The sequence below is a fragment of the Bacillus rossius genome, chromosome 6 (genome assembly GCF_032445375.1).
Source record: "Bacillus rossius redtenbacheri isolate Brsri chromosome 6, Brsri_v3, whole genome shotgun sequence".
NCBI classification, from domain to species: Eukaryota; Metazoa; Arthropoda; class Insecta; order Phasmatodea; family Bacillidae; genus Bacillus; species Bacillus rossius.
In genome coordinates, this window is record NC_086334.1 from 22,657,388 (window position 1) to 22,682,596 (window position 25,209).

General features: G+C 40.7%; 1 protein-coding gene across 3 annotated transcripts in view; it reads left to right on the forward strand.

Annotated features, from left to right (window-relative positions):
- Positions 1-25,209, forward strand: part of LOC134532847 (band 4.1-like protein 4) — a 415,376-nt gene that overhangs the window by 371,382 nt on the left and 18,785 nt on the right. For all 3 annotated transcript variants that reach the window (XM_063369829.1, XM_063369830.1, XM_063369831.1), the window contains exons 11-18: positions 5,800-5,954; positions 8,463-8,581; positions 9,604-9,688; positions 10,493-10,738; positions 11,385-11,561; positions 13,156-13,350; positions 14,107-14,319; positions 22,003-22,272. In XM_063369829.1, coding sequence (XP_063225899.1) covers positions 5,800-5,954; positions 8,463-8,581; positions 9,604-9,688; positions 10,493-10,738; positions 11,385-11,561; positions 13,156-13,350; positions 14,107-14,319; positions 22,003-22,272 — 1,460 coding nt within the window. The remainder of the gene's footprint in view (positions 1-5,799; positions 5,955-8,462; positions 8,582-9,603; positions 9,689-10,492; positions 10,739-11,384; positions 11,562-13,155; positions 13,351-14,106; positions 14,320-22,002; positions 22,273-25,209) is intronic.

A 25,209-nucleotide genomic window follows, 5' to 3' on the forward strand; every position in this document is an offset into this window, starting at 1 on the left:
ACTTCGTTGGAAGATTTCACTGTATTTCATAGAGAAAACCACAAAAAATGGAATAAGAAAGATGAATATACAAACACACAGAAAAGCAAGCCAAAATCAGCCGACTTCAAATGTTAAATCAGTAGATAGCACAGAGAATCCCGTGAAAGTTATAAGTCAGAAAGAGATATCGTGGCCCAGACAAACACGCTGGGCTGACAACGACTAGAAAGCTGTATAACAGGAACATTCTGTGTGTGCCTGATGACGGGAACAGATGTCACTTCCCGAAACGTCGCAGCTGTTGTGTCTCGAGAAGCCTGCTGTGTTCGTCTGTGCTATCATCGTTTGTTGTCCAGGATATCTGTTTTGTATCATCGTTGGGTTTGTCTGTTTGTTGCTGTGTTGTCCAAGGTTATTATTGGACTTTTTTTTCTGTGGCCAAACCCTGTTCTAAAAATTCCTAAAAATACAAAATAGCCACTTAAAAAGCTATTTTAACGCATTTCCGATGCCTTGAAAAAATGTTTAACTACGCTTTACAATAAAAATAGAGTATCGATTTCATATTTTTACAAAAAATTATTCCGACTTAATTTAAGGGTGCGGTACGGTTTGGAGTAGATAATTTTTGAGGTCGCTCCAGGTTTTTTTATTCATAGGTTTTTTTTGTCAACTGGAAAGGGAGGTAATTGTTCCTTATTGCGTATCCAGATATATTTTAACATAAAATATTTAAATAAAGAAAGGAATGGGATGTTTTTGTGATTTGAAGCTGTATCGATAATCTAAACATATTTTTATTGAAAATTTGTATATGTAGAATTTTAAGGAACTTCGTTCCCGGGAGCAGTTGTCTGTGTAACATATCCAATTGTATTTTAACCTGAAACATTGAAATAAAGTAATAAGTGGAATGTGTCTGTGATGAAAAATTGTAATACAACGAAAATAACTTTGTCTTTGAAAATTTGCGTAGTAAAAACTTAGATATAAACTGGCTACGCAATGAGGAACAATTACCAAAGGAGGAAGCAGGTTGAACCGCGCGAGCAGCCAGACAAACACACGACCGTTCGACGTGACTGCGACGCCCTTCCTTAATTTGCAATTACAACGAACTTTCCCCTCGTTGCGTATTCTCCGCCAGGGTTCCTTTTTGTTTTTTTGTTTTGTTTTGATGGGGTTCCTCCCTTCATCCGCTCTGTCGGCGTGCGCGAAGAGGGGGCAGAGGGGTGACCGACGCAGCCCGGACACGGCGACCCTGAGGCAACACCGGAGACACTGTCCAACTCGGGAGACCTAAGATCCTCACCAGTCCCTTCCGAGGCCGCGTTCGTCCATGTCAGTTGTTTTTTTTTTTTTTTTTTAAGTGAAACTTCTTTGTGCGTGATGGGAGTAAAATTTCAAGGTCGAGTTTTAATGCAACGTTACCGTGAAACATTTGTTGTGAAATGTTTTTTTTTCCTAACCTAAATTAAAACTAAGTGTGTTTGGGAGGGGTCTGGGTTAGGGAAAGACTCTAAGTGCGTCTCAGGCCGAAGCCTATACGCTCTAATCATGCAGGGTTTAAGCCTGCAGGGAGGGGTAGCATGCATCATGTGCTAGGAGGGGGATTGGCCAGCCATGGCAGCAATTGGCGCCATGACTAACTCCCCTCACTGACTATTCTAGACTATAAACTAGATAAGTTGGGCCCAGGTAAAACCTGCATAGACACAGGGAAAACCCTAGGCACTTACATGCGGGATGCAAAAATTCATGCATTATTGGCAAGCAGGTTGATTACAGGAAACAGAAGGATGGTTCCGGAAGAAGAGTTGGACAGAGTAGAAAAGAGTCTACCATGCGGGGGGTTGGGGGCTTGGACATTGCTCTGCGCATTGGTTTTGGATGGCACTGGTTGTTTCGGGGGCGACTTCAGTCGTTTCCCGCCAGGCTGCCAGCCAGCCGAGTGAAAGGTTTCTGACGTCAAAAGGGCGGAGAAATAGATTATGGACGGTGCAGAGAACTTGGACCGCGATGCCTTGGGCGGGCTCCACGGCCGACTTGCTGGCATCTAGTAAGGGAATATTTGGGCAGCGGGCAACACAACGGGGTTTGAGCTTATTGTTGTGCACCGCGCCACGGGCCATATTCGCAAGAAAGTGGTGTTCTTTTAGTTAGGTATTATTTTTATTACTTGTGTAAATTATTATATATTGTTTAACATTGTTTTATGATTTTAAAAAAAAGCTGTGTAAGTGCTATATCTAAAATTTTAATTCGATACCATGAATTTATTTTTCTGCCACAAATATTTTCAACAGATATTCACTTAGTGCAATATCGTGGGTGTAAAACGGCGCGCAAGTCTTCGTAATTATCATCAATTGCGTGACTTTATACAGCCTTTATATTACAATAAGTGAATATCTGTTTAAAATATTTTAGGCAGAACAACAAATTAAAGGGAGTTATCGAGTTAAGATTATATCAATAGCCCTTAAAGTAAAAGTAATGAAGATGAATCGGGAAAAAAATTCATCATGGCGTGTGAGACTGAGAGTTACGAGTGTTCAAAGCTCTGCATCTTAGTTCCACGTTTGCCGAACATCTCACGTGAAATTCCCTCCCGGCATGGCGTCACTCGCGCGCCTCACGACAGCCGCAGTGGTAAACGTGGCAACACTGATCGCGGCGCCCCTGGGAGAGGGGTGTAAGGAGGGGAGGGGGGGCAGTTGCTGCTACTCCCGCTCGCAACTCGCTTTCCGCGGAATTAACTTCTCCCCTTCCTTCATCCCCGTCGCGGAGCGGCTTTTCCTAATGAATTTAGGAACGAGGAATTGTATTCGTAATTGATTAATTAATCAGTTAATTTGTGTGAGACAAGCGGGCTTGGGTGCAGGCGGGGAACTGAAGCGACGGAACTCGCGCGGGAATTGCATCGCGCGCCCTCCGTCACGCTCCGCTCGCGATATTGTTTCGCGCGGTTGGCAGCCATGAGCACGCTACACTCCTCTCTGTCGCTCGCTGCCAATTAAATAATCCCGCACGCGGCTTTCTTTAAAATGGCTAACCGCTGTTTTCGTTTTATGGTCTTGTTTTTTGGTACAAGGGGGAGTTTATTTTGACTAGACGTGCTCGTGAGGAATTAAAGGAATTCACTTGAATGGCTTAATCACTTGCTACGTATATTTTCGGTTATCAATTCCCTGAACGTAAGGTTGACTGATTATGTTGTGAAGCCTGATTGGTTTCACCTTCCTCTTCGTGCGAGTGCTTCCGTTCGCGCATTGAAACAAACATAACCGTAGACCTATTATTTGTTTAGGAGAAACTTATTTAAGGCAGGTAAGAAAGTCGAGATCAGAGCGTAACGGAAAACTAAAATGGAACGTTAAGGGATGGGTCGGTAAATTTTGTTGAGAAGGAGGCGGAATAACGATTAGAGGGTCAGACAACTGTAACTATTATATTAAGTATCGTGAACCTCAAGTGTGAACCTATATTTTGTATTTTACTGAAGGAGAATTTATGTATCATTTTAGCTATAAAATTACTTGCCGAAAACACAGATGGCAGCAGCTGCGCTCGATGGCATGTTTGCATATAGCACACTCGCATACTTGCGCACTCACATAATTTGCTCAATTGCATACTTCCGCACTCAGATACTTTCATATATTCTTATAGGTATACACTGCATACATTTAGGGCCTACAATATCCTATGCGCTTGTACACTTACACACTTGTTTTAAATATTGTGGATCTACCAGACAAATTTCTTATCCCTTGTGTAAATTTTAACTTCCAACGTGTGTGGTGGCCACGCACCCATTTTTGCTTTTTTTTTTTTTTTTAATAGGTTAGTTTTGTTTTCTCAAGGAAATAATATATTTTGCAGGATTTCACACATTCGTTTCCACAAGAAGTTAGCATATCATGTCAGAGTTGGAGGGAGGGGGGGGGGTGGAGACAGCGGTGATTTTTGACCGAGGAGGTGAAGAATTCCCGAGCAGCAAATTAGTATTTAAAAAAAAAGTAGTTCTTGCAATAAGGGTTTTAATGAATTTTTGAGGCAGATGGCACATGTGTCAGTTAGGTGGTCGAGTGCTCAGATTATTTGCCCAGATTTTTCGCAATCGGGAATACGTGGTGGACGTTGCCGTGAGACGGTGGGTTTTCACGGGGTAGTCGCGTTTACCTCCTCCCACCTTCCCCTCCATCACTAGTCCATTCCGTCTCCGATCCAGCCACGTCCCTTCGTCCTTCGTCTCTGATGAAGGGATGGTAACATTTCCCCACATATCGACACAGCTGTCCTTTGATTCATCGTTTGAATGATAACGATACCGATAAATATCGGCTTGTAAATATCAATGTTTTCCATGTAAAGGGTTATTATAATACTTAAACTTTTACCCTTTATTTACTTACCACAAAATTATTATAATTTAAATATATGTAATATTGAGTTCTTGATACATCTTAGCTTTTACAGTGAAATATTCTAAAACATTTTTGGTTCTTACTAGCAAAAAAAATCAACTGAGTAATTTTTCAATTTTGTTTTACTATTCTCTGTTTATTTTTAATTAAAAGATTATCTTTTTATTTGGGTGTTATAGATAAAAACTTATCAATATCAAAAATCAAAAACATATCGTCATTAAAACATCGATACAAAATATCAATATTTTGAACTGGAAATATCGATATATCGTTACCATCCTTATTCATGACCAAGGACGTGTAAGTAGACTAGTTTCCACCCGGGGAAATAAATTACTCAATTTGGCGCCCACCCGTCCCCCTTTTTTCTTTCTTTCAAAACACCCCAACCAAACCTAAACTTCCCAACAACACCTCATACTGCCACCACATATTTATTCCACTATTTCAAATATTTTTTGATATAACTTAGATAGTAAATATATATATATATATATATATATATATATATACTATTTGCAGTCATTTCATTTTTATTACATTGCAAGTTGGATAGTACACGAAAAAAGACAAGTTTTTTTTTTTAAATATTTGACTATATTTAGAACGACCGCGAGTTAGAACAAACGCTAGTTAGAACGACGGCCAGTTGGTAACGTGCCAAATTAGAATCGCGCAGAAACATAGGAAGGCGCAACTTGGGGTCAAGGAGGAACTTCGCACGTGGCAGGGAACATGTCGTGACATTTACCGCGGGGCCAGGCACGATTAGCGGCAGCTGTCACTTAGTTAATTTTTGTGTTGGTATTCAAGTAACCATGCCACAATGCCGGCGCCCGGGACACACGTGTGCTGGTTAAGGCTACGTTAAGTGGCCCATGCTGTAAAATAGGCAGAAAACAGATCTATAATTAATTAAAAAGGTAACAGGCCTTACATATTTTTGTACCGTTAAAGCATGTTATATAATAGTATGTGGTATCCTGGTATGTGTGAATGGAAGTTTGACAGCATTTATTTTTAATGTTGGACAAGTTAGCTATAATGTTTATGTTCTTTGGAGCATTTATGATTTTAAAAGCATTATGGTATTTTTTTTTTTTGCCGATTTTCATGAGTTTACAAACTAATAAACCTCTCAGAATACGTCTCGTGTTCAAGACACTTAACACAACTGTAAAAATGCTCTTACTAAATTATTAAACTGGTACAGACATAAAATAATGTCGAAATATATATATTTTTTAAAGATTTATTTCAGGAAACGGTACACTGAAACGACTTTTAGAGAAATCACTTTTCTATCTCATAACCTCTAACGCTGTAGTTTTTATATGACGCAATGGCGGCGCCCGGGACACACGTGTGCTGATGGTGGTTGCAGAACGACGAGAACACGTACGGGTTCGAGACGCCGTCGAAGCCGGCGTGCAAGCACCTGTGGCGGTGCTGCGTGGAGCACCACGCCTTCTTCCGGCTGCTGCAGGTGTCTCCGGCCGGCCAGGACATCTTCGCGCTGGGCTCTCGCTTCAGGTACAGGTGAGCTCGGGGAGCTACCGCCATCATTGTGCCGGTGTACGCTGTGTGTCGTGTAGGACATCTCAAGAACTGACAAACACACACACACACAGGGGCGTAACAACTAAATTTCCAAAAGGGGGGGGGGGGGGGGGGGCAATATACCTTTTTATAAAGAATCATTGATCCCCCCCCCCCCCCTATTGAAGCGAGGGGGTCCCCCGGGAAAATTTGTATTTCAAGGTGGAAAATGGTGCTATCTAAGCAGTTTTATTATCTAAAAATTGATTACACAGCACTTTCTTTCTTTGCCCCCGTTCGCCCCCACTTCAAGGTTTCAGAAGGGGGGGGGGGGGGGGCAAAATACCCTTGCCCCCCCCCCTGTTGTTGCGCCCCTGCACACACACACACACACCTACACACACACACACACACACACACACACTCAGACAACCAAACCGATGTCTTCAGCTGATGACATCGGCTTGGCTTTCTGTGTGTGTGTGTCTTAATATTTATTTGTCTTTGGTACGTCTGTTGTACAGGTTCTCTTAATCACACGCCGCGTGAACTAGCAACGGCGTTAAGTCCAACATGTTGCTTCAAATAAAACTTTCCTCGTTGCAGAAATAATTCAAACATGTACCTAATAAACTACTTAAACATTCGGAAGCAAAATCTTACTCCTATATATTTTTACTAAAAATTGATAATAAATTATAGCCAGGGTGTAACTAATCAACCGTAAAAGTAATATAATAAAGGTACTGAAATTTAAATAGGCATTTCAGCCCTGTAAAAAATAACACTGATCAAATATTTTTTAATAAAAAACTACCATAAGAAACTCGTCCATATATATATATATCCAATACGCGAGAAGTACACTGATTAGTTTACGTGCATACTTGCATACTTCACTTCCAGTGGACCGCCCTTGTGATATCACTTCCGGGTACAAGTACGCATCAGTATATACTTCAGGAGAATTAGGACACGGTGTAATACCGGCTTGCACTGTCGTGACTTGATGCAATGATGCAAAGTAAAGTAGTTAGTACGAGCAAAGTGGCCGGGTGAGTGTGTTAGTACATGGGAGAAAGTCTGGGTTCATATACCACACAAGAACGCAAGAGCACAAGAAACGAAAGACGAAAAATGTTCAGAAATTACATTTTAGAGTATCGGTTTATAAACTACGCAAGGCGCAATAGCACAAAACAAGTACAAATTATTGACCATTTCTTTGTTTTCGTGGTAAATATGAACTATCAAAAGAAGCCCGGGTCTAAAAATATGTTTTCTACTGTTTTATATTTTAAGTTATAGAATTGATGACGACTTGCTACTTTCGTGCTTCAATAAGCGACTGCGACTTTCTTGCGTTGGTTGCGTTTTGCGCTGTTTCGCCGTTGCATTCCTTACGTAGTTTATAAACCCAGGCCTAAGGGACCACGTGGTGCCTACAGCGCCTACGAACTGTATCAAGAGTAGTGGTCGAGTGGCCAGGCAATCCTGGTTTGATTCCCGGCAGGGTCAAATGTGGAACGTTGCCGCCAGCCGGTGGATTTTCTCACCCCTGCAACGTTCATTCCGTCAATGCCCACCCTATCATCATCAACACTCCTCGGAATCTTTAACCAGCGGCGAACGCAGGGAGATGAGAAGGGGGTATATTACCCCCCCCCCCCCCTTCCCCCTGAAATCCTTTAAAAATCTATCATTCCCACCAACAACAGGAAATAATTTGAAAGCAGACAGGGCAACGTGGTCCTGTGCGCGCCCCTGTCTGTCGGGACCCGGCAGGCACGTGTGACATGCAGAGTCGCACTTATACATGGCGTGGCCGGAGCCAAGGAGTATAGAAGTAGAGAGAGATTTCACTCCCAGGTTGAACCTCTTTCCTTATTTTTTCTCGGATAACCGCCACTATGTAATGTAATAATACCAACAACCAGGGTGAAATAAACCATGCAAAAATGTATTTTCAATACGTATTTTATTAATGCATAATTTCAAATTATTGTTTTAAAATAGTTTTCGAACGGTTTTTTATTTATTAAATGTATGTACAAAAACTGAATTCAGTGTTATTGTTTAAGAAGGTAATTTTGTTTGTCCCAATACCGCAGGATCTAGGGCTCCATATTGTATAGGATCTAGGGTGTTATTTTTATTCCAGATTAATGGAAATATTTTTAATCCCGCCCCCACTCCCAACAATTTTTAAAAATTAGAATCGTTCGGAGAATAACTTAGGTTATCATCTATCCATCATATTAATAACTTATTCTGAAGTCCAACAAATACACATAACCTAACAACCCTTTCAGGATCATTGGGGAAACTAAAATTTTTCACATCGTTTCTAGACTAAATATTTTCACAGTGCGGCACCGAACATCTTTTTCCAAAAGTTTTCTTCTTAACTTTTTCCATCTCAAATTTTTAAATCACTCAAAGTAATACCAAATTGCATTCGTTTCAAATTCAAACTGGGCTGGAAGGGCTGTGGGTGGCTCGTTGCAGCGGTCGCACGGAGAAGCAGGCCCAGAGAGATGCGCAGATACGCCTGCGCAGCCCGCCGCAGTTCACCCGCACGCCGAGCAGGCGCTACCAGCGCCGCATCGTGGAGGGGGCGCAAGACGGTGAGTTGCCCGGCCGCTGTCTTCTCGCGACGAGTCCTCGGTGCTGTCGGGTTTTTTTTTCTTCACTGAAACAAAATTTAGCTTTTCAAAATGTCGATCCCCGATCAAAGCACACGATGCATGCCACCCTTCCTGCGTGATAAGGTGTACAGGCTTCGGCCTGAAACGCACTTAATCTTACCCAACCAGGACCCCTGTCAACCAACCCAGTACACTTATAATGAGTGAGGTTAGGATGTGACGAAAGTCACTCGGACTCCGTCAAGATTTGCAAAATGTCACCCAAAATAAAAATAATAAACTAAAATCTTAAGATTACAAAAAGAATGGAAAATTGGAGGGGGGGGGGGGGTTGTTAGGTAACAGTAGAGCTGGTACATGGACGTCTAACCTCCTTAGGACAAGGGGTGTCGGGTGTGTTGACTGAAAAAAAAAAATAACTTTTATTCATCCCACCTCGTTTCAGGTTTATTTCCGGTAAACTATGGCTGACACATAAATAAAACAAGATGCAAAACTACCCTTTGCAAAATAAATAAACAAACTGTACTTACTTTTCACGTAATTTGTGTACCCTACTTCTCGAACTCGGGGGCGTTCCAGCAACATGTCACCCACTTGTAAGTCTCACAACTCCTCAAGTTGGACAGACTGTACCTGCCGTGGCAGAGCTCGCTCAGACGGCGACCGCACGCACTGCAGAGCTACTGCGCCTATGCGAGGCTGAGCGTCGCTCCGACTGTGTCGTGCGTGTCTAGACGCCATCCGCGGCGTGCGAGACGCATGCGTGATCGAGCAATGGCTTCCTTCCACTCCACAGCGATGTCGAAGTGAGGCCTGCGGGTTGTACGGTTGCAAAGATATACGCGATAGTAATGTTGTATGTTGGGTGGGTAAGTAAGAGACCCCCCTTCTGACCTGAAGACTTTTCACATCAATGAATTGTCTCAAGTTTTACTAATATTTAGGTTCAGTTTATAATTTAATATATTTTTAAAATAACTGTTGCATTTCTTTTTCAGCTCCTAAAGTAGAAGAAACTGTGAACAACGAGAATATTCCCCCGCTGGAAATGAAATCTGTATCTATACCACAGCCTGCTCATTCGTAAGTAGGCCTTTTAAAGTACTGTTAAAATAAAGATTCTTACTTTGTTCTTTGGAGTAAATATTTTTCATGCCCTTTTAAAAAAAATTAATTTAATTTAAAAAAAATATAAGTTTATAGAGAATGATTGCCATAGTTAGAAACTGTTATTTTAAATAATAAGTATACAGTGTATTAACATGAATGGCATCTTAAAATGTTCAGAAAAGTTTAAAGTTATTAACTTACATACATTAGTATACTTTAATATAGGCACTATTTGTAGCCATTAAATACTACTTTTTAGTTAATTTTTTTAATACCAGCAATTATTCTCGATGATCCTGTATGTACCTACAAATATAACCTTACTGAATGTATCTGGATCATTGAGTGAAACTCAAAGGGATTATGTGTCATCACGTTACAAGAAACATCTTGTGTCTGGAAAATAATTCAGAAAGCTCCTTTTTTTTTTTTTAAATTTGAGAATAGTGATTGTAATTTCGCTCATTCCCAACTATCAGGTTGTGGGGATGTTTATTTTAATGATACCTAGCATAGCTTGAAAAACATTTTTCCAAAAAAAAAAAAAAAACTGGCTTCTTGTAAGATATCACCCTTTTGAGTTTGATGCAATGTCTGTTCGGAGTTTCAGCAACAAAGTTTTCTTTTGTAGAAATTTTTCAGTGGATAGGATTTTGAACTTTTTAAATTATTTTTTAAGAACTGGTTAGTAAGGTTACATTGTAAATGACACAGTTGAGTTGTGTGTGAACGGAAGAGACGCCATGGAGCTACAGAGTCACGGTATGCTTGCGGCAGCGTGGGCAGCCTCTACAGATCGACGTGCAGCATCCCGGCCGCGCTGCCTTCGCACGGGAGGCCCGACTCCCCGCGCAGCACTCGCAGCGCCCCCTGGACCCAGCCCCACGCGCGCGGCCTCTACGCCGGCGCCAGCCCGCGCTCGGTCCGCTCCGCCGGCCACAACCCCCAGCTGCCCGGGCGCCTGGCCCGCCGGTCGTCCAGCGTCGAGAGCCAGAGCTCCAACGACTCACGCTCCTGCAAGAAGTGAGTGGCCCCTGCAACCTTACCATGGGTGCAGCCAGGGGGGGGGGGGTTAGGGGTTCAAACCCCCCCCCCAACCCCCTTAGCACCAAATCTTTAATTAAATTCTTATTCATCACTCAAACAAATTTCATATTAAAATTAATAAAATTTTTACCATTACAATATTTAAACTGCTAAAATAGCACTATTTTACACCTTAAAATCCACATTTTCCCGGGGGAGGACCCCCGGACCCCCCCCCCGCTTTAATACCGGGAGGGGGGGGGGGGGGCATGCTTCTTAACACCCCCCCCATACACAAATTCTGGCTACGCCACTACCCCTTACACCTCACACCTCCAGTTGGTGTTTGGTTTTCTTGGCATTCCCTCCTAGTCACAGGTGTATCTGCGTCAGTGAGGCGGGTGCTTCCAGCGCGGTGTCTCCTCTGGGCACACGGCTCTGGACTGGCGTGCAGTCTTCTCGCCGTGCATAGGTTAACCAATAAATTCGAGCAGTGTCAGTAACATTATATGGCGAAGAACTGAAGATAAAGGTGTAATGCACCAGTCGAACCATCACTCGAGATCAATATGTGGTTGCTTAAGACATCACATAGTCTCGTGTGCTGAGCAGTTTCTAGACTTTGCATCATCTTCTCTCGCAGGCATCGCCACCATCGGAGTCGGCGAGGCTCCGACAACGACAGTGAGCTGTCCAAATGTTCAGGAAAGTCTCACAGCCACCGCAGACATCGGCACCGTTCGCACGGAACCAAGAGAGACTCCGGCAGCGAACAAGATCAACACCACAGACACAGGCACAAGAGCTACTCGCGTCACAGGTAAACCACATGTGTTCGTCGCAGCAACACATTTATTCCAAGTACCAAACTCTATATGACAAGTCCATATATGTAGTGCAGTAACTCTTGAGAAATCAATTAAAAAACAATTTTATTAATTCCTTTTTACTTTGGAAAACTGAAAATTGAATTTGCTATAGCAGTTCCCAAAAAAAAAAATGTTTTTGTTAAATCAAGCAAAATTACTTTGAACAATTAAAAAAAAAATATATATATATATATATATATATATATATATATATATATATATATATATATATATATTAAATTTCTTACAACCTTGATTGGTATTATCATTACTCATGCATCATGTTAATAGGGGTTTACATATTCTTTAGCTTCTAATATTGGAAAACAATGGTGTAATATATTTTTGTACCATAATGATGAATTAATGTGTATGTGAAATTTGATAATAAAAAAAGAGCTTGTCAAAACTAACTTAGAAAAGCTGTAAGATTAACATTGTTAAAATAAATTCTATATATGTACTACCTATTTTGTTATAAAAAAACTTTTAGAAGACCAGTTTAATCTGAACAGGTGCTCATCCTTAGTAGGACTTTCTTATCTGCTCAGAGTTTGGAATTCCACTATTTTCTGCCATCTTAGCTACTAATTCATAAATACTTTACTATTTTTATTAACTTTTTAAGAAATTGTAAAATGAATTTTAACAATATCACCTTTATTTTATTTTAATATCTTCCATAACAGTTGTTACAGTGTGCATTAACATTTTTATTTATTATTTTATTTTTATATAAAACAATTTTTTGTGTTGACTTTTCAAGTAACATAACTTCCATGAAATGAAAATATATTTATAATTTACATAATTTTAAATAGGTTATTAGCTATTAAAGTCATAATTGTGTTCTTTAATTGTATTGCATCACTAAAAGCAACTACTTCACGATACAGCAAAAATAATTTAAGAACAAATTATTTAATGTTATTTTAGTGTCGATATTCTCAAAATATTAAATTCATTAATGCATCTAGTTCTACAGATCAAATGTATTTAAAATGTGACTTGGAAAGTAAATTATTAGTTATAAAAAAAAATTATTTCATGGATATTTGGTATTGAAGGGCCAGGTTCCACATTATAGATTGTAATTCTGGGTTTTATCAACAAGCAATAAATCTGAACAGAACATTGTACCATTAATTAGTACTCTAATGTTTTTGACTCTTGGCTTTTAGTAGGCCTTTTCGGCACTGTGTTGGCTCTTTGCGTGACATCATCTTATCAAGGTGCCACTCAGGATTGACTCAAGGAATCAACACCCAGAGCTCGGAGGATCAAAACATGCCTTCAGGCTGTAACCTCACATACGTACATCTACATACCCTTTCACTTAACGGTGACAGCGAGGTCACGGGAGGTGACAACACACAGTGATACAGACGAGGGATGTACATATAAGAAATATCAGTGGCCCACCGTAAAGATCCCATCGGGAGATCATGGGAAACTGAAATCAGGATAGTCGAGCCAGAGCTGGAAGCCTGCCACCTGGCTCCATCTCTGACCGGATGCTTCCAGGAATGTGTTTGCACTGCGCAGGCATAGTGGCAGCCACTATGAGCTCGTGGACTCGGAGGCGCAGTGGAAAGAGGTGCAGCGCAAGCAGGCGGAAGGCGGGACCGGCATCCAGCAGGCGACGGTCGTCACCAACCACCGCTCGGGATACATGAACAGCGGGATGGAGACCGAGTCGGAGCAGTCCTACCACCACAAGAGGAAACACAAGAAGCACCGGTACGTGCAGCGTCCGACCCGCATCCCTCACCTACCATCTATCGCCTGTGCGAATACTAGTTTCTTGATGCGAATTGAATATTTGCAAAGTCTATTCGAACTGTGAATATTGTTCTCAGCAATGCCCTATTACAATTTTTTTAAAAAACACTTTATTGAGGTAAAAAATAATAATATTTTAACATTTTTGATGTTTGTACTGATTAAGTGATAAACCAATTGGGCCTTATATGTAACACCATTTTATAAAAATACTTTACTAACCTTGTATAGTATTAATATTGAGTATTCATATAAGCAAACCTCAGTGCCACATTTGATTTTTTTAACTAAATATTTTCATGAGCAAATCAGGCTTCCATGGTTTTAAGCTTTGCTACAAATGCCTAGCTTCACATCAGACCCGAAGCTTTGCATCACAAATTGAAAATTCATATAAAACGAATAACAAATGTCCTGGCGGAATAAAATAAAATATTAAAAAGAGCTTCGATTGATTTACTTAGTCGAATCTTCACACAGGGCAGATCAAATAGGTGCCTGTCCCCAATATTAATGTCTCCAGGACTCAGTGGGCAAAGTACTGGGTTGAGAAGATGTACATTTTGTGTATCTTAGTGGATATTGCAATAGTTTTGTACTCCTAGAGAATGGTCGGTAATTCATCAGTATTTCCATGTATTTATGTTGCTTTTCGTTGTGCTAATGATAATCATATGGAACATTTGGTTTATTGTTAACTGCTGGTATTTTTAGTTCAAGATCCAGGTCTCCTTCGGACGCGAAGGCGCGACTGCCGGACGAACTGAAGAAGCACCTGGAGTTTGGCCTCATCGAAACGGAAGGCATGAGCGAGTCTCAGCTGCGGGAGATCCCCTACAAAGTGGTGGAGACCCCGGGCAAGGGGCCGCGAGTGAAGCTGTCGCCCAGCAGCAAGCACCGGCAACGATCTCCTCGCAGGGCTAAGAGGTGCGTGGTGCCAGTGGCCGACCAAGCCTCATATTTTGGGGGGAAGGGCGAACGACCAAGTGTTTTGAGTGGTATGCGATATACCACTCCTCTTAACCCCCTCTTCCCACAACATAGAATTATTAATGTTTAAAAAAAAAATTGAAATAACATTAAAGTTAGGTTTGGTCTGGAGTAGTTTATTTTTGCTATCGCTCCAGTTTTTTTTTTTTTTTTTTTTTTGGAAGGGATGAGAAGGAACGATCACCCTCATCATAGGACTGACTCGTGTCGATTCATTCAAGTAAAACGCAGCCGCCAAGAGTACCATCCCACAAATTTGGAATGGAAAATAAAAATTTTCAATATTTAAGATTTGGTTGTGACATTGATGACGATGGGTCAGTCGGTCCGGAGGCTGGTTGGCACTCCAAGTCATTGTCACAGGGATGTAGACAAGGCGTGACTGGGACGTATCAGGCGAGACGAATCAGCAGAGGTTCCTCATTGCCTTCCGCAGAATGGAGGTGAAGCAACATTAACTCCTCATGGAAATCTTCCACAATTGAAATATCCCATACCCGGCTAGGAATCTAACCCAGGAGCTTTGGCTCACCAGCCAGAAGTTTTAACAACTTTTTTTTAATATTTAACTTTCTGGTTATATTCATCATCAGTCTACCATTTAATTACTTTTTTTTAATTAATGGTTTAACAGTTTATTTGACTTCAATAAATTAGAGACAAAGTACACAATTACAAATTCACACCCATGCCTTACCCGGGACACGAACCCAGAACCCCTTGCACCATGATTATCCTACAGAGATTGACCACTGAACCAACAGGCTGGATGGTTTTAATATCAGGCTAAGTATAACATCAAAAATACCTATTTTAAGTTATTTGAGAGATCTAGATTTTAACTGAATCTAATTGTGGTATATAAATAATGGATTGTCTTCTCAATCTTGTTTTGTATGCCAAAGGCTTATGTTCAAGAAATCTGTTTCAAGTGCATTGACTCAATCTCTTTTGTGCTTAGGCATTGCAGCTATGTTCATTCACTAACATCACTATCAAGTTCCTCGTTTACAGCCAATTGTTAGCTTACAACAATATGAGTACTTTTAAGGTGATCCGCAATTGTTCCGAGTGGCCTTTGACTGTACGGTGAGTTAATGTTCAGTGGTTCTATCTGTATCCTTAGCATGACACCACATTAATTTGGTTCGGTATCAAATATAACCTTGGAAGATCTACTATCTCTGGTGTTTTTGTAACCTATGATTAAAGACTAGATTTTATGGTTATATTTTTAATCCAATTTAATTTTTTTTAAAGTGACTTTCTGTGTTATTGTTTTTATTATTATAAAACCTGTTTTGTAATACTTACTCCACCAAAATAATGCTAAAATTTTTAATGCAGCATTTTTATAACAAAATAATTTGTAATAAATTGGTCTAAAACAGATATATTTAGAACAAAATAAATAAATTAGCAAGTACCTACATATTTGTGGTTAAAAGATCAATAAGAGATGCACAATTAAACAAGTTTAATTACATTTTCTAATCTTTGCACTTCAGTACAATTTTTTGTATGGAAATTCCTTGAATATCAAACATTAAAATATTACTTCCTTATGATTGAATTAAATGCTCCTTAATTCCATGATATAACTTTCATTTTTGTGCTATATGGTGTATTAAATTGCTTTTTGGTGTGATGTGGTCTTTTGATATGCTTTTCGGTGCTATTTCAGTTTTATTACAATTCAACATATTTACGGGGATATTAAAAGAAATAGAAAAGGTGCAATGGACCTACCGCCAAGGCCAAGGATACCCAAACTTTAAATAGTCTGGGAATGTTACAAAAAGAGAGATTTTTATCTTGTTAAGACTTTTTCCTATTGACATCAAACACCTCACCCTTCTTCCTCATTTTCTCCATGATCATGCAATTTTTGATTTGTGATAGAAAATAAGAACAAGAAACTAAGCATTATACATACATGTAAGGCATGTACTCACAGTCCACACCTATAGTATAGCTATTTGAAAGTATAATAAACTAATTTTAATTTAATTTCGATGTATTAAATCAGTCAAGTAATAATTCCCTGACAGTGTGATGGGCCGCTGCCCAAGATTTGGCGACAAAACATGGCTGTTTTTGTTTTACTTGAGATCATAGGTTTTAAGTTGTAGATAAGCAAGTGCATGTAGTTAGCACTTAATATTCTTTATTGTCCGTTCACCGTGGTACATATACAGGCGCCATAACCGGAACTGACATTCACCTGTTATCAGTGATGCCAACCATCACGAGCAAGGCAGATGTACAACACCTTCCCCTTTATACTGCGAGACATGTGACCACTTGCTAGGGTTCTAAGGTTTACTTGTTGAGACCAAACTTACATACAAAGTTGTGCAATTGCTTATTAACAGTACACACTATAATTCAGAAAACAAGTATACTGCATGAAACACACATGTGCAATTCACAACTCACTTACAACACACTAATTGACAAGCAGACAACATTACAAATTTAAGCGCTTCACAGGCTTCACCTCCCTTCCACTTTTGGTAGCCAAGGTATGGCCACTGCTGTCTGTTGCTTCTTGAGATTTATCACCCTGCACAGTAGACACATCAGTCACTGCATTCGTCGAAGTTTGAGGCTCAAACCCCCGGAAGTCAGGCTCCAATGATGAGGTGCGTGGAGTCTGCTTCAGGCGGTTACCCTCCTCGCCATCAGTCTTGGTGTTGGGAACCTCGAGCAGGCATGGAGCTGACTGGTGGGGCTTCTGCGAGGTAGTGGTTTTTCTCAGATGGATCACATTGCGACGCACTATCCTATCACCTGATCCTCGCACCCAATAGGAGCGAGGTGATGAGTGTTTGCCCACAATGACTCCCGGCTCCCACTTGTCATGTTTGTGGGTTTTGACAACCACAGTTTCCCCCTTAACGAATGTTATCTCCTGTCGCCTGGCCGTTTTGTTGTATACGTCTCTCATCTGCTTCTCCTTTGACATTAATGCTCTCACCACGTGTTCTGGGGAGATGACTCTAGGTCTGAGGGTGTTATATGAGACAGGCAGTTTACTCCGAAGTCTCCTATTAAATAGTAACTGAGAGGGGGACCAGTCTAAGCCAGGAAAAGGGGTGTTTCTATATTCACGAAGTAAGTTTCTGAAATCAGTGCCCTGACTTTTGCGTAGCAGCATTTTGCTAATCTTTACTGCCATTTCTGCCAACCCATTACTGCGTGGATAATGAGGACTACTAGTTCGTAGCTCAATTTCACTCAGGGCATAATACTGACGGCATTCATGAGAATTGAATGGCATGTTATCAGCCATCAGCACTCGTGGGAGGCCATGAGTGCTGAATACTTGTTGCATGGCACTGATGACGGCAGAGGAAGTCTTTTTGGGAAGTTCACACACATCTATCCATTTGGAATATTTGTCCACAAGAACCAAATAATCTTTCCCAGCGAAGTCAAAAATGTCTGCACCTACTGTGTCATATGGCAGCTTTGGAATGGGATGTGGGCAGAGGGGCTGTCTGTAGTTGGCTGGGCGAAACTTCTCACACACAGAGCATTTTTGAATGAACTGCACAATATCAACTGACATAGATGGCCAGTAAAACAACTGACGGCCCTTGGACTTGGTCTTCGATTCTCCACAGTGGCCTTCATGAAGCAGCTGTAGAACATATGGTCTTAGAGCCTCAGGAACAACAACCTTATCGCCGAGGAAGACTAAACCACTTTCAGCACACAAGTCATCCCGCATTTTGTAATAAGGTTTGCATACTTGAGGAACTCTACTGTAGGGGGGCCAATCTGACTGACAAAATTGGGACACTTGACAGAGAGCCGCGTCCTTAGTTGTTTCCAACTGGAACTGAAGCAAGCGTTTGTTTGACATAGGCAAGTGCTTACTGACGGAATGTACTACCTCAACCATTGCAGGATCGTCGAATACCTTGTCTGTAAGATATGACCGCGACAGGTGGTCTGCGAAATACATGAGTTTACCAGGTAGGTAAGTAACGTTTAGGTCATACTTCAACAGTTTAAGACGTAACCTCTGAAGGCGTGCTGAGCCTATATGATGAACTGGTTTGACCATAACATTCACAAGTGGCTTATGATCAGATTGCACTAGGACCTGCTTACCATAAATATAGTAGTGAAATTTAGCTGAGGCAAAAGAAACTGCTAAGAGCTCCTTCTCAATCTGGGAGTAGCTCTTTTCTGCTGCTGTAAGGGACCTGGAGGCAATGTGCACAGGGTGGAGACCCTTTGGGCCCTCCTGAAACAAAGTAGCACCAAGCCCACTCTGTGATGCATCACACTGTATAACAAGTTGGTTTGTGGGATCAAAAGTTGCCAGAACAGGGGCACTAGTGATGAGCGACTTGAGTTTACAAAAAGCCTCTTCATGACACGGGAGCCACAACCAGTCTACATCTGCTTTAAGAAGTTCATACAATGGGGAACACACACTAGACATACCTGGAATATAACAGCGAACAAAATTGAACATCCCCAAAGTACGTTGAAGTTCTTTGCGATTGCTGGGAGCCTGTAGACTAGTTAGAGCTCGGATTCGCTCAGGATCAGGTGACATGCCTGCGGCGGAGAAGATCTGGCCCACATACCTTACTTCGGAAACCTTATATTGAAGCTTATCTGGGTTGAACTTGATTCCAAGGCTGGCTGCACGCTCCACCACTTGCTGAGCACACGTATCATGGTCACCTTCTGTTTCGCCTGTGCAGAGGATGTCATCGAAGAATGTCACCACTCCAGGAATAGAGGCAAAGTTCTCTTCGATAAACTTCTGGAAATTTTCTGGGGCATTGGCAATGCCGTATGGCATGCGTAGATAGCGATAGCACCCAAATGGTGTCGAGAAGCAGCACTTGTGAGACGAGTCTTCATCTAGTTGCACTTGGTGGAACCCTTCCTTAAGATCAAACACTGAATAAAATTTTTTCCCTGTGAGCTTCTCGGACATTTCTTCCAATGTCGGTATTTCATGGTAGTCTCGAATCACCACCTTATTGAGGTCAGTCGGATCAAGACATAACCTCAACTTCCCACTTGACTTTTCCACAACAACTAGGTTGCTTACCCAAGCGCTAGCACTGAGCTTGTCAACTTTACATATAATGCCTTTCTGTTCGAGTCTGTCCAGTTCTTGTTTTAACGCAGGTCTGATTGCTCTAGGGACCCTTCTTGGAGGCTTACAAACAGGGTTGCTATGGTCGCGAATGTTAATTCTACATACTTGGGGGAAACAGCCAAAACCAGTGAATACTTCATTGTGTTCTTTAATGAATCTGTCCTTTGCCTCGTGGCAAGCTGAGTGAACCCTTTTCACAAGATTGAAGTCAACACAAGACTGTAGCCCTAACAAAGGAGTGCTGTCAGAGTCAACTATAACAAATTCAACATAAGACTCTTGGCCTTTGACAGAACAACACAAATTAACTACTCCTTTTGCTGCAAGAATGGTCCCACCCCAAACCTCAATTTTTAGGGATGTTGGCCTGACCTTGAACTGTTTGTCAACCATCCTGAACAAACTGAGTGGCAAAATATTTATTTCAGAACCGGGATCCAATTTTATGTTCACTGCTTTGTCCTCAATCAGTATACGCTCCCTCCACTCATTGATGTGGGTTGTTCTAGTCCCTCTAGGATACACAGAATTGACTGTCACCGCATCACAGTATAGACTCTCACTAGAAGAATGCTTTGCTTTTACCTCCCGAACTTTCCGAACTCTGCACGAGGCAGCAAAGTGATTCATAATGCCACATTTGGCACATTTTTTTCCATATGCTGGGCATTGTCTGGCCTTGTGCTGTGTCTGGCACCTTGAGCAGTTGTACTCACCGTTATCACCAAACTTGCTGTTTTGTCTTGGGCGTGACGACTTCCTATCCTTAGTGGACACAAAGTCACAACTTACACTATCGTGAGTAGAACTCCGAGCTTGAATCTCCTTTGCTTGTTGTTGACTTTGTTCCATCAGACGGCAGTGTGCAGCAACTTTAGTAAGAGTAGCATTGTCTAACCTCAGCAGAGACTCCCGAACGGACGAATCTCTGATGCCCTGGACGATGCGGTCAACCAGCATATTCTCTTCCTGCGAAACTGGGCGCTCATAGCCACATTTTTTAATCAGGCGGCGGCAATCAGTCAAGAAATGATCAAAAGTCTCACCCTCAAGTTGCACACGCTGGTTAAAAACAAACCGTTCATACAAAGGATTTGTTTTTGGTGCCACGAACACGCGATACGCTTCCTTTACTTTAGAATACACAAGCTTGTCCTCCGGTGGGATGTCGAAAGTTTCGAAAAGGGCTCGTCCTTGGGAGCCTAACATGTTTTTGAGTAGGGCGATCTTAACCTTATCTGGGCCCTCATCCTGGCCCGTTGCGATTAAATAATTTTCAAAATCTCCTTCAAACACTTCCCAGTCTTTTCGGGCCGTGGGACTCTCCAAGTCGACAGAGTCAGGGAGCTTTACAAGATTGAGGCCTGCCATGGCACAAACAGAAAAAAACTATACGATTCAGTCTGTCAACAACATTGTTCGATATTCACTATTAACCACCGACGTCCGACAAACACGTGTCGACAAACAAACGCACACCTACAGGTTATATCACCTATAGCACACAAATCCAACGAACATGGACGAACTGAAATATGAACACAATTCCACACGACTGCGCCATGTTTTACTTGAGATCATAGGTTTTAAGTTGTAGATAAGCAAGTGCATGTAGTTAGCACTTAATATTCTTTATTGTCCGTTCACCGTGGTACATATACAGGCGCCATAACCGGAACTGACATTCACCTGTTATCAGTGATGCCAACCATCACGAGCAAGGCAGATGTACAACAGTTTTAGGCATTTCGTTAGTCAATCACTGTACTACTGGCTCGCTGTAGGAAAGGTTTTGATGGAGATTAAAAACTGACGAAAACTAGCTTCTACGGCGCAGCTTAGGTTCCCCCCTTCCTTCTTTGCGACAGAGAGGGGAGTGACGGAAATTCTCTGTCGCAAAGAAGGGAGGGGGGAACCTAAGCTGCACAGTAGAAGCTAGTTTTCGTCAGTTTTTAATCTCCATCAAAACCTTTCCTACAGCAAGCTAGTAGTACAGTGTGACAAAGTTTTCCACCAAATGGCAAAAGCAGTGGGTACCGTGCAGATTCAGGCTGAAAATGTTATGCTCTACATTTTAAAATACGTAGTGTCTTTTTGTTTTTATGCCACATTTCCATATCACATTTTTTTTACTAGTTTCTGTGACCCCATCAGCACTGCTGCACTGTCAAGTTGTATAAACTTTAAGCAGACAAAACTCTTCATTACTCACAGTTGAAAAAATCATTGACGTCTTGCTGGAACAAAATAAATAAATTTTTTCATATTATAGGACTTATAGCCATTTTTCTGTTTTTAATAAACCTTCTCCATTTCTACCCCTTTGGTCGGATATTACCCGGTAACGAACTCGACCGAGATTTTTCCGATGCTGTATTTTATGTATCAGTCTGGAATTTGTTTGTAAAAAAAAATTACGGCAGGTATGGTGTCAATAAACTGAGCGGAAAGGAGACCTGCACCGGCCGTCGCGTGCCCTGTTGCAGCTGCTCCGCGCAGGACGAGAGGTGCGTGCCCCCCAGCAGCGGAGACAGCCCCCCGCCCCCCTACTCCCCCCCGCAGGCCCAGGGCCACCCCCCCGGCGCCCCCAGGCCCAGCTCCGCGGACGACCTGGACCGCATTGCGGAGACCAAGCCCCCGCCCGACGCCGTCAACAGCTCGGCGAGCCAGAGCCCCGCGGGCTCCTTGCGCAACAGGGTGGGGCGGGACGACAACAACATCAACCTGTGCGGCGGCGCCAGCGGCAACCTGCCAAGGTACGAAGACACTTCTTTACCCCCGCCTGGTTTCTTCATTTGACCTGGGCTTCAGCTGGCGGTAAAAACTATTGAAGCTCGGCTTCAATCACTTGTGCAATATTTATTTCATGTATCTATAACCATATACTGTACATGTTCATGTAATACGTTTAAAAAAAAAAATGTTAAGTAATAAGCAGAGCGATAATAATATTAACTTCTGAACCTAAAATTGTGATAAACGAAGGCACATACTACAGTAAATTTGAATATTCTATGTATTTGTAAACCTAATTGTTTCATGCATTGCTTAATATTGTTTTTTTTATTACTTCATGTGTACGTTTGTTTTTTGTTTTTATAATGATCAAGCAATTATTTTGAATGTTTTATTAATTTTTGTTGTAGCTATGTTTTTTACACAGTTAGCTAATAGATAATATATAATATTTGTTACCAGAATGATGTTCTTGCATAACTGTATTTATATAAGTTTATTGCTGAGAGTAAAATATAATATATTAAATTATTAGCAAATATATTTTCAATAAATTCTTTATCACAAAGTGTGGGAATGCATTGTTTTCTTTTTTTTTACTGCATTATTGTATACGGCAAAATAAAATATATACCAAATAGTTTTGTTATAAGAATTTCCATATTTGCATCTTGACATTTCAGATAGGCTATTGAAGTTTTCATTTAATTTTAATATACAGGTAATAATATTACATCATGTTCGAAATTAGAGTAGAACACCCATGTCAGCAAAATCAAAATATTTCAACTTATTAATGCGAAGTTGAAGTGACAGAAAGACTTGACATATGTGAATTATTTATGAACTGGCAACAATTAGAGAAATTCAACATAAGTAATTATATTTAAGTTTAAAATATGATGGCATTATGCAAATTTTATGTACCCATAATTTGGTTGTCATCTTGTTGTCTATATTCAATTGGAACATGTTTTTTTATGATAGATAATGAAAAGTTGTGTGTATAAATTCAATGGTCTTTTTTTTAATAATTTATATAAGCTTTTTTGAAGAATATCATAGTATGAATAAAAAAAATTATATGAAGTTATGAGAATCAATAGTTAAAAAAAAAAAAAAAAAAATTGAAAATCACAAAAACACAAACTACCTACCCTATTCAGGTAGAAAATCCTATGTTAACTTAGTTACTAAATATCGAAATAAGATATGAAGTAACATTAACTTTAAATATGTAGCAAGATGTATATTAAGATGCCAAATGAGATGGTCTCTGTTAATTAATGTATCATTAATTAGAACAATCTCTAAATGCTATTGAGAGAAATTTTAATTATAATTTGAAATGTCACTAGCTATGCCAAGCTGTACTTGAAGGTGGTATGACTTTTTTTAATTAGGTGATACAATTTTGTTTAGGTAAGCAAAGTTACTAATTACTTTGCAATATTTCCAGTGAGTGTGTGTCTATTGATAAAAAAATGGTACCTTCAAATAATGCCAAAAACAGAACAACCACAAGGAAGCTGAAACACAGTCGTTTTGAACTTTAGTGATTGGCCAGCGCTAAGTCTGTTTTCAGTGGATCATTACAACAAATCAAGCATTTTTGTTTTTAAAATATTAATTTCTTTCATAAATTATTTAAATATGTCACAAAAATCTGTTTTCATCACAGTTGAAGCATAAGTTTTAACAATGAAAAGTTCATTTTCAAAGGCTTTTTACTAAAATTCAGTAGAATTTCAGTTGTAACATTATTACTGAAGGGCAAATACGACTGCTTTAATCGCTAAAAGGAATTGTGCCTAGCTTTCATTAAGCGGCCTGCGCATATTCAGTTTTTAGTGACTTGTTGCAAGAACATAAATATAATTTTCGAAGCATAAAATATTTTTGATCGTCACAATCTTACAAAAAAAAAATTTACGACAGACTGGCATGTCCAACATCTTATTTTTGCAAAAGGTCTCGTTTTTTTCATTGAATGAAGCGTAAGTTCTGGCGCCAGCTCAGTTATGCAATCCCACCTTCAATGGGGCAAAGTCCTGGTCCATTCAGTCCGGTCATCAACATCGATGAAGCTATTGCTGGGTGAAAAGAGTCCTAAGAACCTTACATCACCCTGCCTGTTCACGGCCCGGGGGCATGCTGCCAACCTATTGGCGTAGTAGCCGCTTAGTTAGTCAATAACAGGAATTCAGTAAGATATTCACCCAGGAGGATATGATACTCGCAAGTGTCTGGGTTGAAAGCAGATTTTATTGAAGTACACTAAGCAATGAGAAGTGCAACTACAACATGAGTTATGTACTTCAAGTGTAAAATTTTTGAATGAGTCATCGTCAGTCCAAAATGTAACAAGGGGCGCTGCCGCACATGTGGACGGACGCATTAGCAAAAAAAAAATACCCGGAGACATCCGGTGCTGTAAAATGATCATTCAGGGCGTGTGCCACCGCCGCAGGGAGAAAACAAAGAGAGGTGAGTTTGGCTCCTCCACCAAACAAAACGAGGAGATTTCGAAACGAAAAATTTTAAGGTGGAAAGATTAGCTATAAAAATATCAGTTAGTGTGAAAAAAAAATTTAAGGACCTCCACGGGACTACTCCACTTTTAACTATGGCTGGATTTTGACTGACCATTAAACAAACATGAGTTCCTCACCTCTCCTACAAAGACAGAAAGTGGCATAACTGAACACTTTATTAAAACAAAGGCCACTTCTGTAAGTCTCTACCTGAAAACATCAAAAACTTTAAAAAAAAAATGTACATTTAGTTATCATAGGCAACATCGTTTGGTTCTGCTTTGTTATTTTATTAGCAGTGATTGCTTTTTTAAATGGAAGCTCTGCCGATGGTGACCAAATTCGCTCTCTGCTGACGGCGCTGGAGTCTGGGCTTCAAGCACTGCCCAGTGCAGTGGGCGACGTTATGCAAGTCGTCAAATA